At 50.0% G+C, this 26,416-nt stretch overlaps 1 protein-coding gene across 3 annotated transcripts in view; it reads left to right on the plus strand.

Annotated features, from left to right (window-relative positions):
* LOC144507669 (adhesion G protein-coupled receptor E3-like) overlaps positions 1–26,416 on the plus strand; it is a 102,073-nt gene that overhangs the window by 54,270 nt on the left and 21,387 nt on the right. For all 3 annotated transcript variants that reach the window (XM_078234825.1, XM_078234826.1, XM_078234828.1), the window contains 8 exons: positions 3,022–3,162; positions 3,588–3,655; positions 5,956–6,090; positions 11,808–11,985; positions 14,441–14,560; positions 20,550–20,725; positions 22,673–22,843; positions 24,269–24,472. In XM_078234825.1, coding sequence (XP_078090951.1) covers positions 3,022–3,162; positions 3,588–3,655; positions 5,956–6,090; positions 11,808–11,985; positions 14,441–14,560; positions 20,550–20,725; positions 22,673–22,843; positions 24,269–24,472 — 1,193 coding nt within the window. The remainder of the gene's footprint in view (positions 1–3,021; positions 3,163–3,587; positions 3,656–5,955; positions 6,091–11,807; positions 11,986–14,440; positions 14,561–20,549; positions 20,726–22,672; positions 22,844–24,268; positions 24,473–26,416) is intronic.

Consider the following 26,416-nt stretch of genomic DNA (forward strand, 5'->3'; position numbering starts at 1 on the left):
GTTTAAATTGCTCAGTGGGCTTCGGGCTGTGTGCTGGATACGACCGAGAGGCAGGAACAGGAGGAGAGTGGAGAGTGCTGTCATGCTGGTCCGAAGAGAAAATAGAGAAATGGCCGGCCTGACCATCCTTTTATATTGTAAAACTTGAATTATTTTCCTGCCAACTCCGCCCCCCTTCCAACCGGCAGTTTCCACAGACAAAGGCTTGCTAGTGTTATCTGCAGTTGCGATCTTACAGTCCATAGAGACCAGATGGTCCCATCCCAGGTGATAGGTCCCTTGCTGTCCTGTATTGTTCCATCGGAGATCGTTTAATTGTTTTCCCATTAGGGAAATGGGCTTCTCCTCGCTCTGGGACAAGGCCATTATCACCTGTATTGAGTCCAGACCAGGTGCATTGTCTTGCTGCCGGCCTAGTCTGGTGATGTCGTGAGGTTCTTTTTGTGCTGCTGATAACCTAATCAGCAGTCTGTCTGGTTTCTGGCTGCTTGCAATTTTTGGACTGGGCCCCTTCACACACACACACACACACACACACAGGCTCCTGGGCTCCCTGGGACATTTTTGGTCAAGTCCTGCAGCCAAGTGTGGCCACTTTCACAGTTCTTTAGGGTTCAAGTCCTTTTCCCAGCTCATAAAAAAGGCCTGAGTTGCCCGAAAAACTTACAGTCACACAACCACACTCCGCATACACAAAGCACAACCCGCAACGTTTCTGAATCTGAGGCGAGAGTGCTACCCACCGAAGCAGGGCTGACGCATCTGTGGTAAACAATCCAACCACGTTCCCTCCAGCAAGCTCCCTTAACGTGCAAACGTCCTTCAACATGTCTGCAGCAGGCAGCAAATGAAAGTTGCTCAAGTAGCAGTTATCAACGAAAGGTCACCTTCAGTCTGACTCCGGTTTGACAAGGCTGGCCGGCCTAACACAAGAGTACATTAAAAAACGGCTGATAGAATCATAGGCCATTCAGCCCACGGTGTCTGCACTGACAATACTCCCACCCAGGATCTATCCCTGTAACCCAACATATTTACCCCACCAATCTACCTAACCTGCACATCTTTGGGCACTAAGGGACAATTTAGCATGGCCAATCCACCTAACCTGCACATCCACCTTCCGCGCCCCGTTGGGCACCGCAGGGGCTGAGGTGCATTATAGACCCCGATAATCACATTATGATTCGATGTTTTAAGTTTCCTTTGTACTTCTGTTCTGTTCGGGCTGTTCTCCTTTTTGGGGAGCTGCCCCTTTTACTTTATCCCTCAGTTAATTTGAGTTGGTTTGCCCTAAAAGAGGCCTAATCTGCACATCTTTGAACTCCATCATTATGAAGTGTTTTGAAAGGTTAGTCATGGCACGAATCAATTCCAGTCTCCCAGACTACCTGGATCCACTACAGTTTGCCGACCGCCGCAACAGGTCCACAGCAGACGCCATCTCCCTGGCCCTGCACTCAGCCCTGGAACACCTAGATAACAAGGACACCTATGAGAGACTCCTATTTATTGACTACAGCTCAGCCTTCAACACCATTATTCCCACGAAACTCATCTCCAAACTCCGTGGCCTGGGCCTTGGCTCCTCCCTCTGCGACTGGATCCTGAATTTCCTAACTCACAGACCACAATCAGTAAGGAAAGGCAACAACACCTCCTCCAGGATCATCCTCAACACCGGTGCCCCACAAGGCTGTGTTCTCAGCCCTACTATACTCCTTATACACCAATGACTGTGCGGCCAAATTCCCCTCCAATTCGATTTTCAAGTTTGCTGATGACACCACCGTAGTGGGTCGGATCTCAAACAATGACGAGACAGAGTACAGGAATGAGATAGAGAATCTGGTGAACTGGTGCGGCAACAATAATCTCTCCCTCAATGTCAACAAAACGAAGGAGATTGTCATCAACTTCAGGAAGCGTAAAGGAGAACATGCCCCTGTCTACCTCAACGGGGATGAAGTAGAAAAGGTCGAGAGCTTCAGGTTTTTAGGTGTCCAGATCACCACCAACCTGTCCTGGTCCCCCCACGCTGATACTATAGTTAAGAAAGCCCACCAACGCCTCTACTTTCTCAGAAGACGAAGGAAATTTGGCATGTCAGCTACGACTCTCACCAACTTTTACAGATGCACCATAGAAAGCATTCTTTCTGGTTGTATCACAACATGGTATGGCTCCTGCTCTGCCCAAGACTGCAAGGAACTACAAAAGGTCGTGAATGTAGCCCAATCCATCACGCAAACCAGACTTCCAACCATTGACTCTGTCTACACTTCCCACTGCCTCGGCAAAGCAGCCAGCATAATTAAGGACCCCACGCACCCCAGACATTCTCTCTTCTACCTTCTTCCTTCGGGAAAAGATCCAAAAGTCTGAGGTCACGTACCAACCGACTCAAGAACAGCTTCTTCCCTGCTGCTGTCAGACTTTTGAATGGACCTACCTCGCATTAAGTTGATCTTTCTCTACACCCTAGCTATGGCTGTAACACTACATTCTGCACTCTCTCCTTTCCTTCTCTATGAATGGTATGCTTTGTCTGTATAGCGAGCAAGAAACAATACTTTTCACTGTATGTTAATACATGTGACAATAATAAATCAAATCAGACTAAGGAACAATTTAGCATGGCCAATCCCCCTACCTACACATCTTTGGACATGAAGGGGCAATTTAGCATGGCCAATCCCCCTAACCTGCACATCTTTGGACACGAAGGGGCAATTTAGCATGGCCAATCCACCAAACCTGCACATCTTTGGACACGAAGGGGCAATTTAGCATGACCAATCCACCTAACCTGCACATCTTTGGACACTAAGGGGCAATTTAGCATGGCCAATCCACCTAACCTACACTTCTTTGGACACGAAGGGACAATTTAACATGGCCGATCCACCTAACCTGTTGGTGTCTAGTCTGATTTTGTAATATACCTTGGGGTTTCTAATCAGGTACCTTAACTGGGAGTCAGTTGCTCACAGTGTGATAATATCCACTTCTCTGTTCCAGATGTTGACGAGTGTCTTTTGGACATGTGTGGCTCCAATGCAAACTGCAGCAATACAGTGGGGAATTTTACCTGCACTTGTAACCCTGGCTTCATATCAACATCTGGAGGCACCAGACTGAATCACAGTGATACATGCGTGGGTAAGAGTTTCCATTACACTTTCTGCTCTGCCAATTTCCAATTGTCTATTCTCCCAGAGCAGGCGAATAGGATAGCTAAGAAGGCATAAGGGACACTTGCTTTCATCGGTCGTGGTATAGAGGATGAGGTAATGTGGGAGTTGTACAGAGTGTTGGTTAGGCTGGAGCACTGTGTGCAGTTCTGATCACCTCACTACAGTAAGGATGTGATTGCACTGGAGGGGGTACAGAGGAGATTCACCAGGATGTTGCCTGTAACTTGACCAGTAATAAGCCAGAGGTTATTTCCAGAGGAACGATTTCGGACACATTCAAGGATCCAGGATCTGGTTGTGAAATCGTCGCGCTTCGTTGACATTTCTGGATATGGGAAATGCCAAGTGAGAAAATTCTGCCGTGTTTGACTTTTCTGTCTTCCTCCCTAGAATTTGACTGTCCGTCTGATGATTTTGTCAGATGTTCACCCCTAACCTTGGAGGCAGGGTCGCTGCAGGTAGGCCATCTCCCATTTCCTATCACTTTGGTGTTATTTATTTTTACTTTGTTCTGGGGATGTGGGCCTCACGGACAAGGCCGCCATTGTGGATTCGCCGCTTTGTTTTAATGCGTGATATTCCTCTGGGCACTGCAGAGCTGACACCGGTTCCTAAACTTGCAATGGGCTTATTTTACAAAAATGTTAAAATATCTCAGCAATCGCAAAATGTCAGCACACCCCGTGGTCATCCCTGCTCTTGAGTTCCAGCAGCTGCTGTGGTACCTGTTTCCTTTGGCTCTGAGTCCACATCCAGGCCTAACTAATCGAGCACGGTGAGCGTAGACCAGTTACCCGACTTGCATAATCAAAAACAGATCAATCGAACATGACAGCCATCATTTAGAGTCCACATGGGCTGAATTTTATGGCCCCTTCACAGAGGGGAGAGGTGGGGCGGCGGTGAGGTTGGTGAAACTCCTCAGCGGCCTGTGTCCCTTCACCAGGTTCCCTTAATTGACAATTCCACTCCTAAGAGTGAATCAGGTCCAAAGTCAGAATCCAGAGGGTCAGTAGCCCTGACACTCATTATATACAGAGGCGAGGCTCCCTGATTGGGCAGGCAATCGTTACCTCAATCAGGGAGCTCATATTCCATTCCCTCATGGGTCTCGTTGAGGTAATTACAGCTGGAAAATGCGGCGAGCCATTCCAAAGCCTGTTGACTTCGGCGGGACTGGAAAATGTCAGCGACAGTAAATTCCACCCCAATCACCAGAGGCCGTTGGGAAGATGGTGCTGGGTCTTTTACTGCCCTTGGGGTTGAAGGTGTTCCAGCAATGATTTCCGGGAGAGACTACCAGGATTCAGGATTCTGATCCGGGAACGATGATGGAATAGTGATGTCTGAGCCAGCTCTGCATCACCAACCAGCCAGCCAGCCAACTGAGCTAAACCCACCTCACCCTTAAACAAGAACACATAAACCTTCTTTTCCACAAGGGTTAGCAACTCTCCAGGACTGACCTGGAGTCTCCAATCACTGACGATGAATCTCCAGAACACTGCTGTGTGCAGCCCTGGAGAAAATTCACCCGGATTGTAAAATCATCTTTCTCTATCATTTTCTCAATCGCCTGATCTAAAAATATATTTAAAAAGCAGCTCTTATTCCCCAGTGATTCAATGATATGTCGACACGCTCAGAATCAGGGTGGTGTCAAAGCAGCTGGTGATAGCATTGTTTCTGAGAATTACACAGGACAGGAATGGCGAACGCACTTCTGGCCACAGGTCCTGGAAATTCTGCCCTTTTGTATTTTCTAGTGTAATGACATGTACTGATATGACTCTCTGTCTCACTCTCTCCCTCCCTCCTTCCCTCTCTATCCTTCTCACCTCCTCTCTACCCCTCTACCTCTCCCCCTCCCTCTCTCCCCTCCCTCTTTCCCCTCCCTCTCTCCCCTCCCTCTCTCTCCTCCCTCTCTCCCCTCCCTCTCTCCCCTCCCTCTCTCCCCTCCCTCTCTCCCCTCCCTCTCTCCCCTCCCTCTCTCCCCCTCCCTCTCTCCCTCTCTCCCCCTCCCTCTCCTTCTCTCCCCCTCCCTCTCTCCCCCTCCCTCTCTTCACTCCCTCTCTCCCCTCCCTCTCTCCCCTCCCTCTCTCCCCTCCCTCTCTCCCCCTCCCTCTCCCTCTCTCTCCCCCTCCCTCTCCCTCTCTCCCTCTCCCTCTCTCCCCCTCCCTCTCTCCCCCTCCCTCTCTTCACTCCCTCTCTCCCCTCCCTCTCTCCCCTCCCTCTCTCCCCCCTCCCTCTCCCCCCTCCCCCCTCCCTCTCTCCCCTCCCTCTCTCCCCCCTCCTCTCTCCCCTCCCTCTCCCCTCCCTCTCTCCCCTCCCTCTCTCCCCTCACTCTCTCCCCTCCCTCTCTCCCCTCCCTCTCTCGCCTCCCTCTCTCCCTCTCTCCCTCTCCCTCTCTCCCCCTCTCTCTCCCCCTCTCTCTCTCCCTCTCTCCCTCACACTCTCGGTCTCTCTTTCTCACTGTATCTCTCCCCTTGTCTCCCACATCCTCCCACACCCTCCCACACCCTCCCACACCCTCCCACACTCTCTTTCTCTTTCTTTCCCCCTCCCCCCTCTCCCTCACTCTCTTTCTCACTCTCTCTTTCTCCCACCCCCTCGTTCCCTCTCACTTTCTTTCTCACGCTCTCTTTCTCTCTCACCCCCTCACTCTCTCCCCTTCTCTCCCCCTCTCTCCCCTTCTCACTCTCTCTTTCTCTCTCCCCCCCGCTCTCCCTCACTATCCTTTGCTAATTCAACTATTTAGGAAGCAAATTCATCGCGTGAGGCTGGACATGAGGCGGGCAGTCCATACTGTTCAGTTATCGGTTTCCTCTCTGACTACAATGTGTGTGAGAAGTTGCACAGTGGTGAGGAGTTTGACTCGGAGCAGTATCTGATGGTAAGCAGTGAGGACAGGAGATTGAATTCACTTGGAACATTCAGACACAGGCCATTCGGCCCAACTGGTCCATGCTGTATACATTCTCTACACAAGCCTCTCTCCTAATCTCAACATAACCTGCTGTTTCTACCTCCTCGTGTCCCTTATCTAGTTCCACTTGCACGTATCAAAGCTACCCACCTTTTTTTATTCATTCATGGCACATGGGCGTCGCTGGCTGGCCAGTGTGTAGAACAAAGAACATAGAAAATTACAGCACAGGAACAGGCCCTTTGACCCTCCAAGCCTGCACCGACCATGCTGCCCGACTGAACTAAAACCCCCTACCCTTCCGGGGACCATATCCCTCTATTCCCATCCTGTTCATGTATTTGTCAAGACACCCCTTAAAAGTCACTACCGTATCCGCTTTCACCATCTCCCCCGGCAACGGGTTCCAGACACCCACTACTCTCTGTGTAAAAAATCTGCCTCGTACATCTCCTTTAAACCTTGCCCCTCGCACCTTAAACCTGTGCCCCCGAGTAATTGACTCTTCCACCCTGGGAAAAAGCTTCTGACTATCCACTCTGCCCATGCCTCTCATAATCTTATAGACTTCTATCAGGTCGCCCCTCAACCTCCGTCGCTCCAGTGAGAACAAACCAAGTTTCTCCAACCTCTCCTCATAGCCAATGCCTTCCATACCAGGCAACATCCTGGTAAATCTTTTCTGTACCCTCTCCAAAGCCTCCACATCCTTCTGCTAGTGTGGCGACCAGAATTGAACACTCTATTCCAAGCGCGGCCTAACTAAGTTTCTATAAAGCTGCAACATGACTTGCCAATTTTTAAACTCAATGCCCCGGCCAATGAAGGCAAGCATGCTGTATGCCTTCTTGACTACCTTCTCCACCTGCATTGCCACTTTCAGTGACCTGTGTACCTGTACACCCAGATCCCTCTGCCTATCAATACTCTTAAGGGTTCTGCCATTTACTTTATATTTCCTATCTGTATTAGACCTTCCAAAATGCATTACCTCACAATTGTCCAGATTAAACTCCAGCTGCCATCTCTCCGCCCAAGTCTCCAACTGATCTATATCCTGCTGTATCCTCTGATGGTCCTCATCGCTATCCGCAAATCCACCAACCTTTGTGTCGTCCGCAAACTTACTAATCAATCCAGTTACATTTTCCTCCAAATCATTTATATATATATATTACAAACAGCAAAGGTCCCAGCACTGATCCCTGAGGAACACCACTTGTCACAGCCCTCCATTCAGAAACACACCCTTCACTGCTACCCTCTGTCTTCTTTGACCGAGCCAGTTTTGTATCCACCTTGCCAGCTCACCTCTGATCCCAATGCGACTTCACCTTCTGCACCATGCGCCATGAGGGACCTTGTCAAAGGCCTTACTGAAGTCCATGTAGACAACATCCACTGCCCAACCTCATCAATCACCCTTGTCACTTCCTCGAAAAATTCAATCAAGTTCGTGAGACACGACCTCCCCTTCACAAAACCCATTTATTGCCCAGCCCTAGTTGCCCGAGGGCAGTTGAGAGTCAACCACATTGCTGTGGCTCTGGAGTCACATGTAGGCCAGACCGGGTAAGGACGACAGAATTGTTGGGATGCAGAAGGAGGCCATTTGGCCCATCAGTTACGCATTGTGGCCACAAGTTCCACATTTCACCCACTCTCTTAGAACCATCGAAACATTACAGCACAGAAGGAGGCCATTCAGCCCATCATTGTCCATGTCAGCCCGAGGACACCCAGGTGTCCTTTCTAGTCCCACCCTCTGATCCCCGGCCTATAGCCCTGTAGCTTCCCACACTTAAGGTGCGGATCCAGGTACTTTTTAAAAGAGTTTAGGGTTTCTGCCTCCCCCACCAAGTCGGGCAGCGAATTCCAGACACCCACCAACCTCTGCGTAAGATAATTCTTCCTCATGTCCCCTCTACACCTTCTGCCACTTATCTTGAATCTACGTCCCCTACTTCTAGAATTCTCCGCCAAGGGAAGCAATTTAATCCTGTCCACTCTATCTCTTCCCCACTTGGTAGAGATTTTCCCCTGAATATCCAATTGGATATATTGGGTGGCACAGTGGTTAGCGCTGCTGCCTCACAGCGCCAGGGACCCAGGTTCGATTCCCGGCTTGGGTCACTGTCTGTGCGGAGTCTACACGCTCTCCCCGTGTCTGCGTGGGTTTCCTCCGGGTGCTCCGGTTTCCTCCCCCACTCCAAAGATGTGTGGGTTAGATAGATTGGCCGTGCTAAATTGCTCCTTAATGTCAAGGGGGATTAGCAGGGTAAATGTGTGGGGTTACAGGAGTAGGGTCTGGGTGGGATTGTGGGCGGTGCAGACTCGATGAGCCGAATGGCCTCCTTCTGCACTGTAGGGATTCTGTGATTCTATGGACTTATTCATCTCTACCTCATGCTTATGCTGCCTGGTCCTGATCTCCCTGACAAGTCCAATGTGATCAAACCTTTTTCCAGGAATCACGGAAGTGTTACAATGCAGGTAGAGGCCATTCAGCCCATCTTGCCTGTACTGGCTCTCCATACTGGCTTTTCCCCACAGCCCTGCATGTTGCTTCTATTTAAATAATCACCGAATGTTCTTTTGTTTAGCTCCAGTAATCCCTTAATCAACCCATTTTTATCCCTGGGGGGAACGGGGGTGCGGTTTGGGAGTTGGAGGGGTCGAGGGAGCACCTGATTTAATACGCACATTTGTAATGTTTTCAGGTACATCACAAGCTTGTGCTTTGGGAGTTTTATCTTCCAAAGCATGCTCGGTGGAAAGATTTTTTAAAAATTTATTAGTGTCACAAGTAGGCTTACATTAACACTGCAATGAAGTTACTGTGAAAATCCCCTAGTCGTCACACTCCGGTGCCTGTTCGGGGACACTGAGGGAGAATTTAGCACGGCCAATGCACCCTAACCAGCACATCTTTCGGACTGTGGGAGGAAACCGGAGCACCCGGAGGAAACCCACGCAGACACGGGGAGAACGTGCAGACTCCGCACAGACAGTGACCCGAGCCGGGAATCGAACCTGGGTCCCTGGCGCTGTGAGGTAGCAGTGCTAACCATTGGGCCACCATGTCGCCCAAAGAATTTGTATTCCTATAGAGCCTTTCATGACCTCAAGCCATCCCTAAGTACTTTAATCCAACAAAGTCTTCTTGAAGTGCCGTCGCTGTTATAACAAAGTAGACAGAATCGCACAGCCAGATCCCACAAACAGAAATGGGATCGTCCCTTCTGACGTGGCTTGCATTGTGGGATAGATATTGGACAGGACATGGGTTTGGGGTGCACAGGGAGCTTCCCCATTCTTCTTTGAAAGAGTGTCATGGGGTCTTTTATGCCCACCTGAGAGAGAGAGAGAGAGAAACGGCACCTCTGACAGTGCAGCACTCCCTGAGTATTATACAGGGTCAGCATCCTATAAATCCTGTCCTAAAACCATCTCCACCATGCAGACTGTTTTTTTCATTCATTCGTAGGATGTGGGGGTCACTGGTTATTTATTAACAATTATTGCCCATCCCTAATTGCCCTTGAGAAGGTGGTGATGAGCTGCCTCCTTGTACCACAGCAGTCCCTGTGGTAAATTGTGTCCAGTTTACAAGACGCACTGCAGCAACTCACCGAGGCTCCTCCGACAGCACCTCCCAAACCCACGACCACTTCCATCTAGAAGGACAAGGGCAGCAGATACATGGAAACACCACCACCTGCAAGTTCCCCTCCAAGCAACTCACCATCCTGACTTGGAAATATATCGGCCGTTCCTTCACAGTGGCTGGGTCAAAATCTGGGAATTCCCTCCCTAACAGCACTGTGGGTGTACCTACACCACATGGACTGCAGCGGATTCAAGATGGCGGCTCACCTCCACCTTCTCGAGGGGCAATTGGGGATGGGCAATAAATGTTAGCCTAGCCAGCGACTCCTGCATCCCGTAAACGAATTAAAAATAGCAATTAATATACAGGTGTTTCTCTGGCCAACTGTTCGCCTGTCCATTATATTACTTGCCATCTTAATGGGACAAAACCTTATCCTTCTTTAAATATACACTTAGGAACAGAAGAATTAGGAGCAGAAGTAGACAATTCGGCCCTTCGAGCCTGCTCCGCCATTCAATCAGATCATGGCTGATCTCTCCCTGGTCTCAAGTCCACCTCCCCACCTGTTCCCCATATCCCCTTATCCCTTCTTTAAAATCAGAAATATATCCATCTCCTTCTTGTAACCATTCAATGATTCAGACTCCCCCGCGCTATGGGGCAGCGAGTTCCACAAATTCACCACCCTCTGCGAGAAGTAGTTTCTCCTCATCTCAGTTTTAAATCTACCGCCTCTCAACCTATACCTGTGACCTCTTGTTCGAGGTTCCCCACAAGGGGAAACATTTGGTCCACATTTACTGTTATCAATCCCTTTTAGTATTTTATATTCCTCGATCAGATCCCCTCTCATCCTTCTCAACTCCAGCAAGTACAAACCCAAACTGTTTAATCTCTCCTCACACGTCAACCCCTTCATCCCCGGAATCAATCTGGTGAACCTCCTCTGACCTGCCTCCACCGCCACCACATCCTTTACAAGTTTGCTGATGACACCACCGTAGTGGGTCGGATCTCAAACAATGATGAGACAGAGTACAGGAATGAGATAGAGAATCTGGTGAACTGGTGCGGCAACAATAATCTCTCCCTCAATGTCAACAAAACAAGATAGTCATCGACTTCAGGAAGTGGAGAACATGCCCCTGTCTACATCAACGGGGATGAAGTAGAAATGGTCGAGAGCTTCAAGTTTTTAAGTGTCTAGATCACCAACAACCTGTCCTGGTCTCCCCATGCCGACGCTATAGTTAAGAAAATCCACCAACGCCTGTACTTTCTCAGAAGACTAAGGAAATTTGGCATGTCAGCTACAACTCTCACCAACTTTTACAGATACACCATAGAAAGCATTCTTTCTGGTTGTATCACAGCTTGGTATAGCTCCTGCCCTGCCCAAGACCGCAAGAAACTACAAAGGGTCGTGAATGTAGCCCAATCCATCACGCAAACCAGCCTCCCATCCATTGACTCTGTCTACACTTCCCGCTGCCTCGGCAAAGCAGCCGGCATAATTAGGGACCCCACGCACCCCAGACGTTCTCTCTTCCATCGGGAAAAAGATACAAAAGTCTGTGGTCACATACTAACAAGAACAGCTTCTTCCCTGCTGCTGTCAGACTTTTGAATGGACTTACCTTGCATTAAGTTGATCTTTCTCTACACCCTAGCTATGACTGTAACACTGCATTCTGCACTCTCTCCTTTCCTTCTCTATGAATGGTATGCTTTGTCTGTATAGCACACAAGAAACTATACTTTTCACTGTATACTAATACATGTGACAATAATAAATCAAATCAAATCCTTCCTCGAATCAGGAGCCCAAAACTGGACAGAATGCTCCAGATATGGTCTCAGCAACACCCTGTACAATTGCATCAACATTTCTCTGCTTTTATACTCCAGTCCCTTTGCAATAAATGCTAACATCCTCTTTGCCTTTTTTATTACATGCTGCACTCTGTTGCTGCAAGTGGATGAATTGGAATTTGGAGCGGGAACGCAGGGTAGTTGTCCTTAAATAAGTCGGCTGCGGCTGCACTGACGTTAGGTCTGTTGATTCCCGCAGGATCTCACATCGATGACCGACGGGCTCCTGAGAAATCATTCCCTGATGGACAATATGGGAGTGCAGGATCGGCAGAAAGCTCTGGATGTGTCCCTGCAGACCATGGAAAAGTCAGTGATGGCCGTGACGTACTCGCTTAGCAACCAGGAAAAAAAGAATGTGTCCTTTGGCAACATAGGTAAAAGCATAGGGTGTGGGTTTAGCTCAGTTGGCTGGACGGTTGGTTAGTGATGCAGAGCGATGGCAACAGCGTGGGTTCAATTCCCGGACCGGCTGAGTTTATCCATGAAGGTCATCTCAACACAGGTAGATTGGGTGGTGAAGAAGGCACTTAGCCCACTGGCCTTCATCAGCCAGGGCATTGAGCATAGGACTTGTGTGGGATTCTCCCGCCACTCTCGCCCCGAAACCGGAAAATCCCACACTAGGTCAATGCACCTTTCCATGGTCCAATTCCTCTGGCAGACGGGACAGTAAAATTCACCCTATGTCACAGTTGTATAAATCGTTGGTGAGGCCCCACTTGGAGTGTTGTGTCCAGTTTTGGTCACCCTGTTCTCGGAAAGACAACGGGCGGGATTTTCCGGCCACACTCGCTCCAAGGCCAGAAATTCCCACCCATGGTCCAACCTGTGTCTGGTACACAGATAGATGGTGGAATTTTCCAGTCCCGCCCGCCATGGGAATTGTAGCGTGCGGGACACATACCATGCCAAGGTCCGCTGACCTCAGGCGGGATTTTTCCAGTCTTCGGGCGAGTGCAGCTGGAAAATCCCGCCCATAGAGTTAACTTCACTGTTCAGGCTGTGCTACCACAGAGATTTGCACCCCCTCTCCCCACAACCTTTGTCTAGAGTTTCCTATTATAGATGTACTTATCGAGGTAAGGTACAGAAGAACCACAAAGTCAGCTTCTTAACTTAAACACCGGGGAATTTATTACAGGCATGCACAGTCCACAGTCAGAACCTAGACTTCTTAACCAGGTTCCATCCTGGGCGGAGCTTGCCCCACCTCAGGGGTCACATGACATGCACTCTTAAAGGGGCATTGCACACCCCAAACCCTCAACATACATATATCACTTACAGAATGCTGAGCGGCCTGGATAGAGTGGATGTAGAGAGGATGTTTCTAGTCTCTGGTAGAGACTAGAACTCGAGGGCACAACCTCAGAGTGAAGGGACGCTCCTTTAAAACTGAAATAAGGCCATAAGACATAAGAGCAGAATTAGGCCACTCGGCACATCGAGTCTGCTCTGCCATTCAATCATGGCTGATATTTTTCTCATCCCCATTCTCCTGCCTTTTCCCCATAACCCCCGATCCCCTTATTAATCAAGAACCTACCTATCTCTGTCTTAAAGACACTCAATGACCTGGCCTCCACAGCCTTCTGCGGCAAAGAGTTCCACAGATTCACCACTCTCTGGCTGAAGAAATTCCTCCTCATCTCTGTTTTAAAGGCTTGTCTCTTTAGCCTGAGGTTGTGCCCTCTGGTTCTAGTTTTTCCTACTAGTGGAAACATCCTCTCCATTTCTACTCTATCCAGGCCTCACAGTGTCCTGTAAGTTTCAATAAGAACCCCCTCATCTATAAACTCCAACGAGTACAGACCCAGAGTCCTCAACCGTTCCTCATGCGACAAGCTCTTCATTCCAGGGATCATTCTTGTAAACCTCCTCTGGACCCTTTCCAAGGCCAGCACATCCTGCATTAGATATGGGGCCCAAAACCGCTCACAATGGGGTCTGACCAGAGCCTTATACAGCCTCAGAGGTACATCAGATGAGGACGAATTTCTTCAGCCAGAGGGTAGTGAATCTATCAAACTCATTGCCACAGAAGGCTGTGGAGGCCAGGTCATTGAGTGTCTTTAAGACAGAGATAGAACAATAAGGGGATCAGGGGTTATGGGAAAAGGCAGGAGAATGGGGATGAGAAAAATATCAGCCATGATTGAATGGCGGAGCAGACTCGATGGGCCGAGTGACCTAATTCTGCTCCTATATCTTATGGTTTTATGATCACATTTCCAACCCTCCAAGATAGGCCTGGACTCTTCAGGATCAGAAGATCAATCTCCGGGACAAACCAGGAGAAAAACAAAATCATAGGTACATTGAAAAAGTTTGTGTGTGTGCGTCTTTCTTTGTCAATGTTTTAGAACAGTTCTCTTTGCCAGATATAGAAATGTCGAGCATGGAGGGTGGGGGGTGTGGGATGAATGGCTGGCAGTCAAACGTCATAAGTTCATAAGATATAGGAGCAGAATGAGGCCATTCGGCCCATCGAGTCTGCTCCGCCATTCGATCATGGCTGATATGATTCTCATCCCCCATTTTCCTGCCCGCTCCCCATAACCTTTCAACCCATTACCAGTTAAAAATCTGTCCAACTCCTCCTTAAATTTACTCCACCACACTTTGGGGTCGCAAATTCCACAGGTTCACAACCTTTTGGGTCCAATTGGGTAATGAGTCCAATTAGCATAGGAAGGCAATGTGTCACAAGGCTGGAGAGTTGGGGGGGGTGGGGGTGGGGTGGGGGGGGAGGGGGGGAGGTCATGTGATGGAACCTCCAGGGTCTCACTTTTGTGGTAGTTTACCAATCTTGTTTTTTTGTTTCCACAGAAGTTCAAATGGAGGTGATACGAGGACACAACATTTCAGACATGGAGACAACCTCGCTCTCAGCGAAGGGCAACCAACTGGACATTCACTGGAGGGCGGTCAGGGACAGAGAAGATTCTGGTAATCCCCGTTTCAGTTCCTCATCTCGAATGCTTGCAGCCATGGCTGTAACGTTCCCAGGGATATCCTTTGGCCAAACCCACCCATCGGTTTGCAGGATTCATCCCCCCCCTCAGAATCAACCCCCAAAAGTGGCTCCTTCACAACCCTGTGTGGCAGGCCTCCCCCTCTCTGCCCTGTGTCCAAACCTTTATTTATTAGTCACAAGTAGGCTTACTGGGACACAAACTGGGGCTTTGCAGCAGCAGACAGAATGGGAATCGTTGCATCCTGCAGGTATTTCGGGTGGCACAGTGGTTAGCGCTGCTGCCTCACAACGCCAGGAACCCGGGTTCGATTCCCGACCGAGGGTCACTGTTTGTGTGGAGTTTGCACGTTTGCTAAATTGCACCTTAGTATCAGGGGGATTAGGGTTTTGGGTGGGATTGTTGTCAGGGCAGACTTGATGGGCTGAATGGCCTCCTTCTGCACTGTAGGGATTCTATTAACACTGCAGTGAAGCTACTGTGAAAATCCCCTAGTCGCCACACTCCGACGCTCGTTCGGGTTCACTGAGGGAGAATTTAGCACGGCCAATGCACCCTAACCAGCACGTCTTTCGGACTGTGGGAGGAAACCGGAGCACCCGGAGGAAATCTACGCAGACACGGGGAGAACGTGCAGACTCCGCACCGACAGTGACCCAGGCCGAGAATCGAACCTGGCTCCCTGGCGCTGTGAGGCAGCAGTGCTAACCACCGTGCCACCTTCCCACAATCACCATCGCAAATCTCCATACGCAACTGGCTGACACTGAAGGCCTTCTCGGAGCAGAGCTGGTGATTTAAAGTTTACATTCGATTTACACAAAGCAACAGCTCATCTGATTCTAATCAAATGGTGCAAAAAATTGTGCAGCTTATCTCCAAAATGTGTTGCTTCCGTGGTTAAGTCTGAGCAGTTTTATATCATCGGTTTTATCAGAAATTCAGCCCAGTTGGCAACTGTGGTCGAGAATCGATGCACGAGAGAGGTCCAGCTGTCGAAAGCTGAGGTGAATGACGATTTGCTCAGTGTTTTGTGATGTCTGTTGAGGGAGTAATGAAGACCAGGACACTCGGGGGATGTTCCAAGCTCGACGCTGATCAAACACCATGGGATAGAATGAGAGGAGGAATTTCCTTCAATGCTTTACTGACAGTGGAATATTTTTGAAGTGTAGTCTCTGTTGTGTTGTGAGGAATCAAGCAGCCAGTTTGTGGGCAGCCCACTTTTGAAGGCCTCACTGCACCGTTGCTGGTATTAACTCAACACGTTAGCACTGCAGCCTCACAGCGTCAGGGACCCGAGTTCAATTCCAGCTTCGGGTGACTGTCAATGTGGAGTCCGCACATTCTCCCCGTCTCTGCATGGGTTTCCTCCAGGTGCTCCAGTTTCCTCCCAAGGTCCAAAGATGTGCAGGTGAGGTGGATTGGCCGTGCTAAATTGCCCCTTAGTGTCCAAAGATGTGCAGGTTAGATGGATTGGCCATGCTAAATTTAAAGTTTATTTATTTGTCACAAGTAGGCTTACGTTAACACTGCAATTAAGTTTCTGTGTAAATCCCCTAATCGCGCCACACCAGCGCCTGTTCGGGTACACTGAGGGAGAATTTAGCACGGGCAATTCACCTAACCAGCACGTCTTTTTGGACTGTGGGAGGAAACCGGAGCACCCGGAGGAAACCCACGCGGACACGGAGAACGTGGAAACTCCACACAGACAGTAACCCAAGCCGGGAATCAAACCTGGGTCCCTGGCGCTGTGAGGCAGCAGTGTTAACCACTGTGCCACCGTGCCGCCCCATTTGCCCCTCCCTGTCCAACGATGTATAGATTAGGTGGATTGGCCATTCTAAATTGCCCCTTAGTGTCCAAAGATGTGCAGGTTAGGTGGATTGGCCATTCTAAATTGCCCCTTAGTGTCCAAAGATGTGCAGGTTAGGTGGATTGGCCATTCTAAATTGCCCCTTAGTGTCCAAAGATGTGCAGGTTAGGTGGATTGGCCATGCTAAATTGCCCCTTAGTGTCCAAAGATGTGCAGGTTAGGTGGATTGGCCATTCTAAATTGCCCCTTAGTGTCCAAAGATGTGCAGGTTAGGTGGATTGGCCATTCTAAATTGCCCCTTAGTGTCCAAAGATGTGCAGGTTAGGTAAATTGGCCATTCTAAATTGCCCCTTAGTGTCCAAAGATGTGCAGGTTAGGGGGATTGGCCATGCTAAATTGCCCCTTAGTGTCCAAAGATGTGTGGGTTAGGTGGATTGTCCATTCTAAATTTCCGTTTAGTGTCCAAAATTATGTAGGTTCGGAGGATTAGTGGGGTAAATATGTGGGGTTACGGGGATAGGGCCTGGGTGGGATGCTCTGTTAGAGAGTCAGAACAGATTCAGTGGGCCAAATGGTCTCTTTCTGCCCTGTAGGAAACCTATGACACTACACTCTTGGCTACAGGGAGGTCCCGGAGGATTGTTGTTCCTTTGTTTAGGAAGGGTAGCAAGAATAATCCAGGTGATTACAGGCCGGTGAGCCTTACGTCAGTGGTAGGGAAATTATTGGAGAGGATTCTTCGAGACAGCATTTACTCCCACTTGGAAATAAGTGGACGTATTAATGAGAGGCAACATGGTTTTGTGAAGGGGAGGTCGTGTCTCACGAACTTGATCAAGTTTTTCGAGGAAGTGACAAGGGTGATTGATGAGGTTGGGCAGTGGATGTTGTCTACATGGACTCCAGTAAGGCCTTTGACAAGGTCCCTCATGGCAGACTGGCGCAGAAGGTGAAGTCGCATGGGATCAGAGGTGAGCTGACAAGGTGGATACAAAACTGGCTTGGTCAAAGAAGACAGAGGGTAGCAGTGAAGGGTGCGTTTCTGAATGGAGGACTGTGACAAGTGGTGTTCCTCAGGGATCAGTGCTGGGACCCTTGCTGTTTGTAACATATATAAATGATTTGGAGGAAAATGTAACTGGATTGATTCATGAGTTTGTGGACGACACAAAGGTTGGTGGATTTGTGGATACCGATGAGGACCATCAGAGGATACAGCAGGATATAGATCAGTTGGAGACTTGGGCGGAGAGATGGCAGATGGAGTTTACTCCGGACAAATGTGAGGTAATGCATTTTGGAAGATCTAATACAAATAGGAAATATACAGTAAATGGCAGAACCCTTAAGAGTATTGATAGGCAAAGGGATCTGGGTGTACAGGTGCACAGGTCACTGAAAGTGGCAATGCAGGTAGAGAAGGTAGTCAAGAATGCATACGGCATGCTTGCCTTCATCGGCCGAGGCATTGAGTTTAAAAATTGGCAAGTTATGTTGCAGCTTTATAGAACCTTAGTTAGGCCGCATTTGGAATATACTGTTCAATTCTGGTCGCCACACTAGCAGAAGGATATGGAGGCTTTGGAGAGGGTACAGAAAAGATTTACCAGGATGTTGCCTGGTATGGAGGGCATTAGCTATGAGGAGAGGTTGGAGAAACTTGGTTTGTTCTCAGTGGAACAACGGAGGTTGAGGGACGACCTGATCGAAGTCGACAAGATTATGAGGGGCATGGACAGAGTGGATAGTCAGAAGCTTTTTCCCAGGGTGGAAGAGTCAATTACGAGGGGCACATGTTTAAGGTGTGAGGGGCAAGGTTTAAAGGAGATGTACGAGGCAAGTTTTTTACACAGAGGGTGGTGGGTGCCTGGAACTCGTTGCCGGGGGAGGGAGTGGAAGCAGATACGATAGTGAGTTTTAAGGGGCATCTGGAAAAATACATGAATAGGATGGGAATGGAGGGATATGGTCCCCGGAAGGGTAGGGGGTTTTAGTTAAGTCGGGCAGCATGGTCGGTGCAGGCTTGGAGGGCTGAAGAGCCTGTTCCTGTGCTTTAATTTTCTTTGTTCTTTGACAATCCTGGGCTTCGGGTGGGGTTCATATTGGCAGTGGCCACTGCTTCCCAGTGGCGCTGTTGTTCATCCAGAGTTTACATACTCCGGTTGTTTGGCAGCCCATGCCCTGGTGTCACTGATCCCGGGGCGAAAGTCCACTGTGAGTCTATCAGATGGTGTGGCTTTCCTCATAGGAAAGAGGCAACGGGGGATTCTAGCCAGCTATCCGGGGCTGAGAATCCTGTCACCTCCATAAAACTCCAGACAATACCTCTGACAGTGCGGCACTCCCTCAGTACTGAGCCTCTGACAGTGCGGCACTCCCTCAGTACTGAGCCTCTGACAGTGCGGCACTCCCTCAGTACTGACCCTCTGACAGTGCGGCTCTCCCTCAGTACTGACCCTCTGACAGTGCAGCACTCCCTCAGTACTGACCCTCTGACAGTGCAGCACTCCCTCAGCACTGACCCTCTGACAGTGCGGCACTTCCTCAGTACTGAGCCTCTGACAGTGCGGCACTCCCTCAGTACTGACCCTCTGACAGTGCGGCACTCCCTCAGCACTGACCCTCTGACAGTGCAGCACTCCCTCAGTACTGACCCTCTGACAGTGCAGCACTCCCTCAGTACTGACCCTCTGACAGTGCAGCACTCCCTCAGTACTGACCCTCTGACAGTGCGGCACTCCCTCAGTACTGACCCTCTGACAGTGCAGCACTCCCTCAGTACTGACCCTCTGACAGTGCAGCACTCCCTCAGTACTGACCCTCTGACAGTGCAGCACTCCCTCAGTACTGACCCTCTGACAGTGCAGCACTCCCTCAGTACTGACCCTCTGACAGTGCGGCTCTCCCTCAGTACTGACCCTCTGACAGTGCAGCACTCCCTCAGTACTGACCCTCTGACAGTGCAGCACTCCCTCAGTACTGACCCTCTGACAGTGCAGCACTCCCTCAGTACTGACCCTCTGACAGTGCAGCACTCCCTCAGCACTGACCCTCTGACAGTGCGGCACTCCCTCAGCACTGACCCTCTGACAGTGCGGCACTCCCTCAGTACTGACCCTCTGACAGTGCGGCACTCCCTCAGTACTGACCCTCTGACAGTGCGGCACTCCCTCAGTACTGACCCTCTGACAGTGCGGCACTCCCTCAGTACTGACCCTCTGACAGTGCAGCACTCCCTCAGCACTGACCCTCTGACAGTGCGGCTCTCCCTCAGCACTGACCCTCTGACAGTGCGGAACTCCCTCAGTACTGACCCTCTGACAGTGCGGCACTCCCTCAGTACTGACCCTGTGACAGTGCGGCACTCCCTCAGTACTGACCCTGTGACAGTGCGGCACTCCCTCAGCACTGACCCTCTGACAGTGCAGCACTCCCTCAGCACTGACCCTCTGACAGTGCAGCACTCCCTCAGTACTGACCCTCTGACAGTGCGGCACTCCCTCAGTACTGAGCCTCTGACAGTGCGGCACTCCCTCAGCACTGACCCTCTGATAGTGCGGCACTCCCTCAGCACTGACCCTCTGACAGTGCGGCACCCCCTCAGCACTGACCCTCTGACAGTGCGGCACTCCCTCAGTACTGACCCTCTGACAGTGCGGCTCTCCCTCAGTACTGACCCTGTGACAGTGTGGCACTCCCTCAGTGCTGACCCCCTGACAGTGTGGCACTCCCTCAGCACTGACCCTCTGACAGTGCAGCACTCCCTCAGTACTGACCCTCTGACAGTGCAGCACTCCCTCAGTACTGACCCTCTGACAGTGCAGCACTCCCTCAGCACTGACCCTCTGACAGTGCGGCTCTCCCTCAGCACTGACCCTCTGACAGTGCGGAACTCCCTCAGCACTGACCCTCTGACAGTGCAACACTGCCTCAGTACTGACCCTCTGACCGTGCAGCACTCCCTCAGTACTGACCCTCTGACGGTGCAGCACTCCCTCAGTACTGACCCTCTGACAGTGCGGCACTCCCTCAGTACTGACCCTCTGACAGTGTGAAATGAAGTAAAATGGGCTGGGACGGAGCTGTTGCTATAGGAACCTGTGTGGCTGGGATGGTATGTTGACGGTTGACTTTCTGCTGGCAGGATTGGCTGGAGTGGCGCTGATCGCTTTTTCTGAGATGGACTTGGTGCTAAATGGTTCCTTGGATCACCCGGGGACCGACCTGCAGCTGAACTCCCACATCCTGACTGTGACCTCGACGCGCAAAAGCCAACAGCCCCTCGCCAAGCCCATCAACATCACGTTCCAAAATGAGAAGGTTAGTGAGGTGTTGAGGCGAGCTGCGGCAAAGAGTGAGGCCATTCAGCCCAAGTGACTATTCTACCCCACAGCAGCCTCCTTCATTCGATCAGCAAGTTCTTCCATTTCTCTCCACCTCACGTGCAACATGGTCCACTTAAATACAACAAAACTGTTTGTCTCCATTATGCCTTGTAGGGGCAAGGGTGGCACAGTGGTTAGGCGCCAGGGACCTGGGTTTAATTCCGGCCTCGGGTCACTGTCCGTGTGGTGTTTGCACGGTCTCTCCATGTCTGCATAGGTTTCCTCCCACGGTCCAAAGATTTGCAGGTTAGGTGGATTGGCCATGCTAAATTGTTCCTCAGTGTCCATAGGTGTCCAGGTTAGATGGATTGTCCAAAGATGTCCAGGTTAAGTGGATTGGCCTTTAGTGTCCAAAGATGTCTGGGTTAGGTGGATTGGCCATGCTAAATTGTCCCTTAGTGTCCAAAGATGTCCAGGTTAGGTGGATTGGCCATGCTAAATTGCCCCTTAGGGTCAGGGGGATTAGCAGGATAAATAAATGCATTATGGGGATAGGGCCTGGGTGGGATTGTTGTCAGTGCAGGCTCAATAGAATCATACAGTGCAGAAAAGGTCATTCTGCAGGAAAAACCTGACCTCCCACCTAATCCCATTTACCAGCGCTTGGCCCATAGCCCTGAATGTTATGACGTGCCAAGTGCTCATCCAGGTACTTTTTATGGGATGTGAGGCAACCCGCCTCCACCACCCTCTGAGGCAGCACGTTCCAGACTTTCGCCACCTTCTGGGTAAAAATGTTTTTCCTCACATCCCCCCGAAACCTCCTGTCCCTGACCAGGAACCTATGTCCCCTCGTGATGATAGAATGGGCTTAATGGGCTGAATGGCTTCTGAGGGATTCTATGTTCCACATTCTAACTTCTCTCTGGGTAAAGATATTTCTCCTGCATTCCCTGTTGGATTTATTAACGATGAATTTATGGCCTCGAGATTCACTGAAAGTTTTAAAGTTTATTTATTAGTTTCACAAGTAAGGCTTACATTAACACTGCAATGAAGTTACTGTGAAAATCCTCTAGTTGCCACACTCCGGCACCTGTTCGGGTACACTGAGGGAGAATTTAGTACGGCCAATGCACCCTAACCAGCACGTCTTTCAGACTGTGGGAGAACAGATACTGTGTAGGACAAAGGTTTATCCGAGCATGCGCTAACGTTTTTCTTTTAGTCATTCATGGGACATGGGCGTCGCTGGGCCAGCATTTATTGCCCATCCCTAGTTGCCCGAGGGCAGTTGAGAGTCAACCACATTGCTGTGGCTCTGGAGTCACATGTCGGCCAGACCGGGTAAGGATGGCAGATTTCCTTCCCTAAAGGACATTAGTGAACCAGATGGGTTTTCCCGACAAGGGTTTCATGGTCATCAGCAGATTCTCAATTCCAGATATTTTTTATTGAATTCAAATTCCATCCAGCTGCGGGATTCGAACTCGAGTCCCTAGAACATTAGCTGAGTTTCTGGATTAAGAGTCTAGCGATAATACCACTAGGCCATCGCCCTCCCTCAAGGCGCACAACAGAGTTGGTAACCACTTCTGCGCACCTCACCAGGGCCATGCCACCAGGACAATTGGAAGAGTGGGAGCTGGTTGTGTTGTAAAGATGTGGAGATGCCGGCGTTGGACTGGGGTGAACACAGTAAGAAGTCTCACAACACCAGGTTAAAGTCCAACAGGTTTATCCGAAAGCTTATGGTATTTGCTACCAAATAAACCTGTTGGACTGTAACCTGGTGTTGTGAGACTTCTTACTGTGTTGTAAAGGGCGCAGGGTGGGAGTGGAATCATGCTGCCATTGCTCGGGCCTGCATGGGGACCGAACGCTGTGTCAGTCTGTTGGGTAAAATCTAGAAACAGTTGACTTTCTTATTTCCTTGCTCCAGGAGAAGAAGCCTCACGTGCAAGTGGTCTGCATCGCCTTGAACCGCACGGGAGTCGGAAGCTATTGGTCTAGCCAAGGCTGCACCGTGGTAAAGTCTAACAAGACACACACCACCTGCAAATGCACACACCTAACCAGCTTCGCCGTGCTAATGGCCCTGTATGAAACCAAGGTATAGTGCAGAGCCAAACAGGACTGTCCTTTCATCCGCGAAAGGTTTTCGGATACAATCTGTTGTTTTACTCATAAATTGGCCACAGCAGCGGTCGTGATCTTCTGATGAATATAGACACACCGGATGGTGGCACAGTGGGTTAGCACTGCTGTCTCACAGCGCCAGGGACCCGGGTTCAATTCCTGGCTTGGGTCACTGCCTGTGCGGTGTCTGAATGTTCTCCCCGTGGCTGCGTGGGTTTCCTTCGGGTGCTCCGGTTTCCCCCCACAGTCCAAAGGGACAATATGGGGCAATTAAGCATGGTTAATCCACTTCACCTGCACATCTTCAGGCACTAAAGGCCAATTTAACATGGTCAATCCACTTAACCTGCCCATCTTTGGACACTAAGGGGCAATTTAGCATGGCCAATCCACCGAACCTGCACATCTTTGGAATGTGGGAGGAAACCGGAGCACCCGGAGGAAACCCACGCAGACATGGTGAGAATGTGCAGACTCTGCACAGACAGTGACCCAAGCTGGGAATCGAACCCGGGTCCCTGGTGCTGTGAGGCAGCAGTGTGAACCATTTTTTTTAGTGCTTCACTCGATGTAATCACCTTTGTACATTTAACCTTGCTAAGATTATGCTGATATAGTTGAGGGAACTTTATCTTTCTCTCGATCACTCTCGACATTTACAGAAACCATCTCTGTTTCAAGAAGGGGTGACAGTAACTCTCAATGTCCCCTCACCTCCCTCTTGTCACCTTTCTGTGTTTGTTGACCAGTTTGAAGACATTTGACTCTATATGGTAACATCAGAGCTTGGTCCTCTGCGATTTGTGATTTTTATTAATGACTTAGAGGAGGGGGCTGAAGGGTGGATCAGTAAATTTGCTGATGACACCAAGATTGGTGGAGTAGTGGATGAGGTGAAGGGCTGTTGTAGGCTGCAAAGAGACATAGATAGGAGGGTAGGTCTTATGAGGAAAGGTTGAGGGAGCTAGGGCTGTTCTCTCTGGAGTGGAGGAGGTTGAGGGGAGGCTTAATAGAGGTTTATAAAATGATGAAGGGGATAGATAGAGTGAACGTTCAAAGACTATTTCCTCGGGTGGATGGAGGGGGCATAACTATAGGGTTCGTGGTGGGAGATACAGGAAGGATATCAGAGGTAGGTTCTTTACGCAGAGAGTGGTTGGGGTGTGGAATGGACTGCCTGCAGTGATAGTGGAGTCAGACACTTTAGGAATATTTAAGCGGTTATTGGATAGGCACATGGAGCACACCAGGATGATAGGGAGTGGGATAGCTTGGTTTCAGATAAAGCTCGGCACAACATCGTGGGCCGAAGGGCCTGTTCTGTGCTGTGCTGTTCTATGTTCTATGTTTATCCCGCAGCTACCCATTGGTCACGGTGCTCTTTCCCCTTCTCCTGCAGGACCCCTGGCATCTGTTCAACCTCAGCCTCATTTCCTACATCGGAGTAAGCATCTCACTCGTGTGCCTCTTCGTTTCGTTCATCACGTTCTTGGCGTGTCGGGTAATTCGGGGCACCCGGACCACCATCCACGCCCATCTGTGCCTGTGCCTGTTCTTGGCGGAACTCCTGTTCCTTGTTGGCATTTCCCAAACCAGTAACCAGGTAAGCCTGTGCTCAGAGTCAACCTCTTGTCGAGTTGCGCTATTCCTGATCACCATGAAACATGAGATTGGCTGGGTTTTCATAAAAGCCCTACAGAGAGAGGCCATGTGGCCCATCAAGTCTGCACGACCACAATCCCACCCAAGCCCTATCCCCTTAACCCCAGCTATTTACCCTGCCTGTCCCCCTGGCACTAAGGGGCAATTTTGCATTGCCAATCCAGGAAACTAGAACACCCGGAGGAAACCCACGCAGACACGGGGAGAATGTGCAAACTCCACACAGACAGTGACCCGAGGCTGGAATTGAACCCGGGTCCCTGGCGCTGTGAGGCACACGGTGGCACAGTGGGTTAGCACTGCTGCCTCTCAGCGCCAGGGACCTGAATTTGATTCCAGCCTCTTGTCACTGTCTGTGTGGCGTTTGCACGTCCTCCCCATGTCTGCGTGGGTTTCCTCCGGGTGCTCCGGTTTTCTCCCACAGTCCAAAGATGTGCAGGTTAGGGGGATTGGCCATGCTAAATTGCCCCTTAGTGTCCAAAGATGTGCAGGTTAGGGGGATTGGCCTTGCTAAATTGCCCCTTAGTGTCCAAAGATGTACGGGTTAAGTGGATTGGCCATGCTAAATGTGTGGGGTTATGGGGGAGAGGGCCTGGGTAATATATGCTGTCAGAGAGTTGATGCAGACTTGATGGGCCGAATGGCTTCCTCCTGCACTGTAGTGATTCCATCAAGTCACAGATGAGCAGAGAGACTTGGGGATCCAAGTTACAGATAAGCCACAATCTAATCGAATGGTGCAACAGAATTAAGGGGCTGAATGGCCTCCTCCTGTGATAGGAATACTACAGGATGGATGGTGCAGCATCCTGGAACACGATCTTCTGGGGTATACCCTTCGTGCGAAGTGATGGAACTACATTCTGACCCAAAGCATACTGCTGACAGGGGAATGGTTGATTCCGTCATATCCCACAGGAAGGCTATTGGTGAGGCCACTACACTACACATTCACTGCACTGCCTTACCTTCATCAATCAGAGCATTGAGTACAGCAACTGGACGTTAGGTTACAACCGTACAAGACATTGGTGAGGCCACATTTGGAGTACAATTCTGGTCACATAGGAAGGATGTTATTAAACTGGAGAGGGTGCAGAAAAGATTGACAAGGATGTTACCGGGACTGGAAGGTTTGAATTATAAGGAGAGGTTGGATAGGCTGGGACTTTTTTCCCTGGAGTGTAGGAGAATGAGGGATGACCTTGTAGAGGTTTATAAAATCATGAGGCGCATAGTGGGGAGGCGATGGCCTATTGACATAATCGCTCGAGTATTAATTCAGAAACTCAGCTAATGTCCTGGCGACCTGGGTTCGAATCCTGCCACAGCAGATGGTGGGATTAGAATTCAATAAAAAATATCTGGAATCAAGAATTTACTGACGACCGTGAAACTATTGTCGGAAAAACCCATCTGGTTCACTAATGAATGAGGGAAGGAAATCTGCCGTCCTTACCCGGTCTGGCCTACATGGGACCCCAGAGCCACAGCAATGTGGTTGACTCTCAACTGCCCTCAGATAACTAGGGATGGGCAATAAACGCTGGCCCAGCCAGCATGTCCCACGAATGAATTAAAAAAATAGCCAAGGTCTTTTTCCCAGGAGAGTGGAGTCCTAAACCAGAGGGTTTAAGGTGAGAGGAGAAAGATTAAAAGGGACCTGAGGGGCAACTTTTCCACACAGAGGGTGGTGCGGGTATGGATAGAGCTGCCAGAGGATGTGGTAGAGGTGGGTACAATTACAACATTTAAAAGACATTTGGACAGGTACATGTTTGGGAAAGGTTTAGAGGGATATTGGGCCAAACGCAGGCAAATGGGACTAGTTCAGTTTAGGTGAGCTTGATTGGCATGGATGAGTTGGGCTGAAGGGCCTGTTTCC

The sequence above is a fragment of the Mustelus asterias genome, chromosome 19, assembly GCF_964213995.1.
Source record: "Mustelus asterias chromosome 19, sMusAst1.hap1.1, whole genome shotgun sequence".
Taxonomy (NCBI): Eukaryota; Metazoa; Chordata; class Chondrichthyes; order Carcharhiniformes; family Triakidae; genus Mustelus; species Mustelus asterias.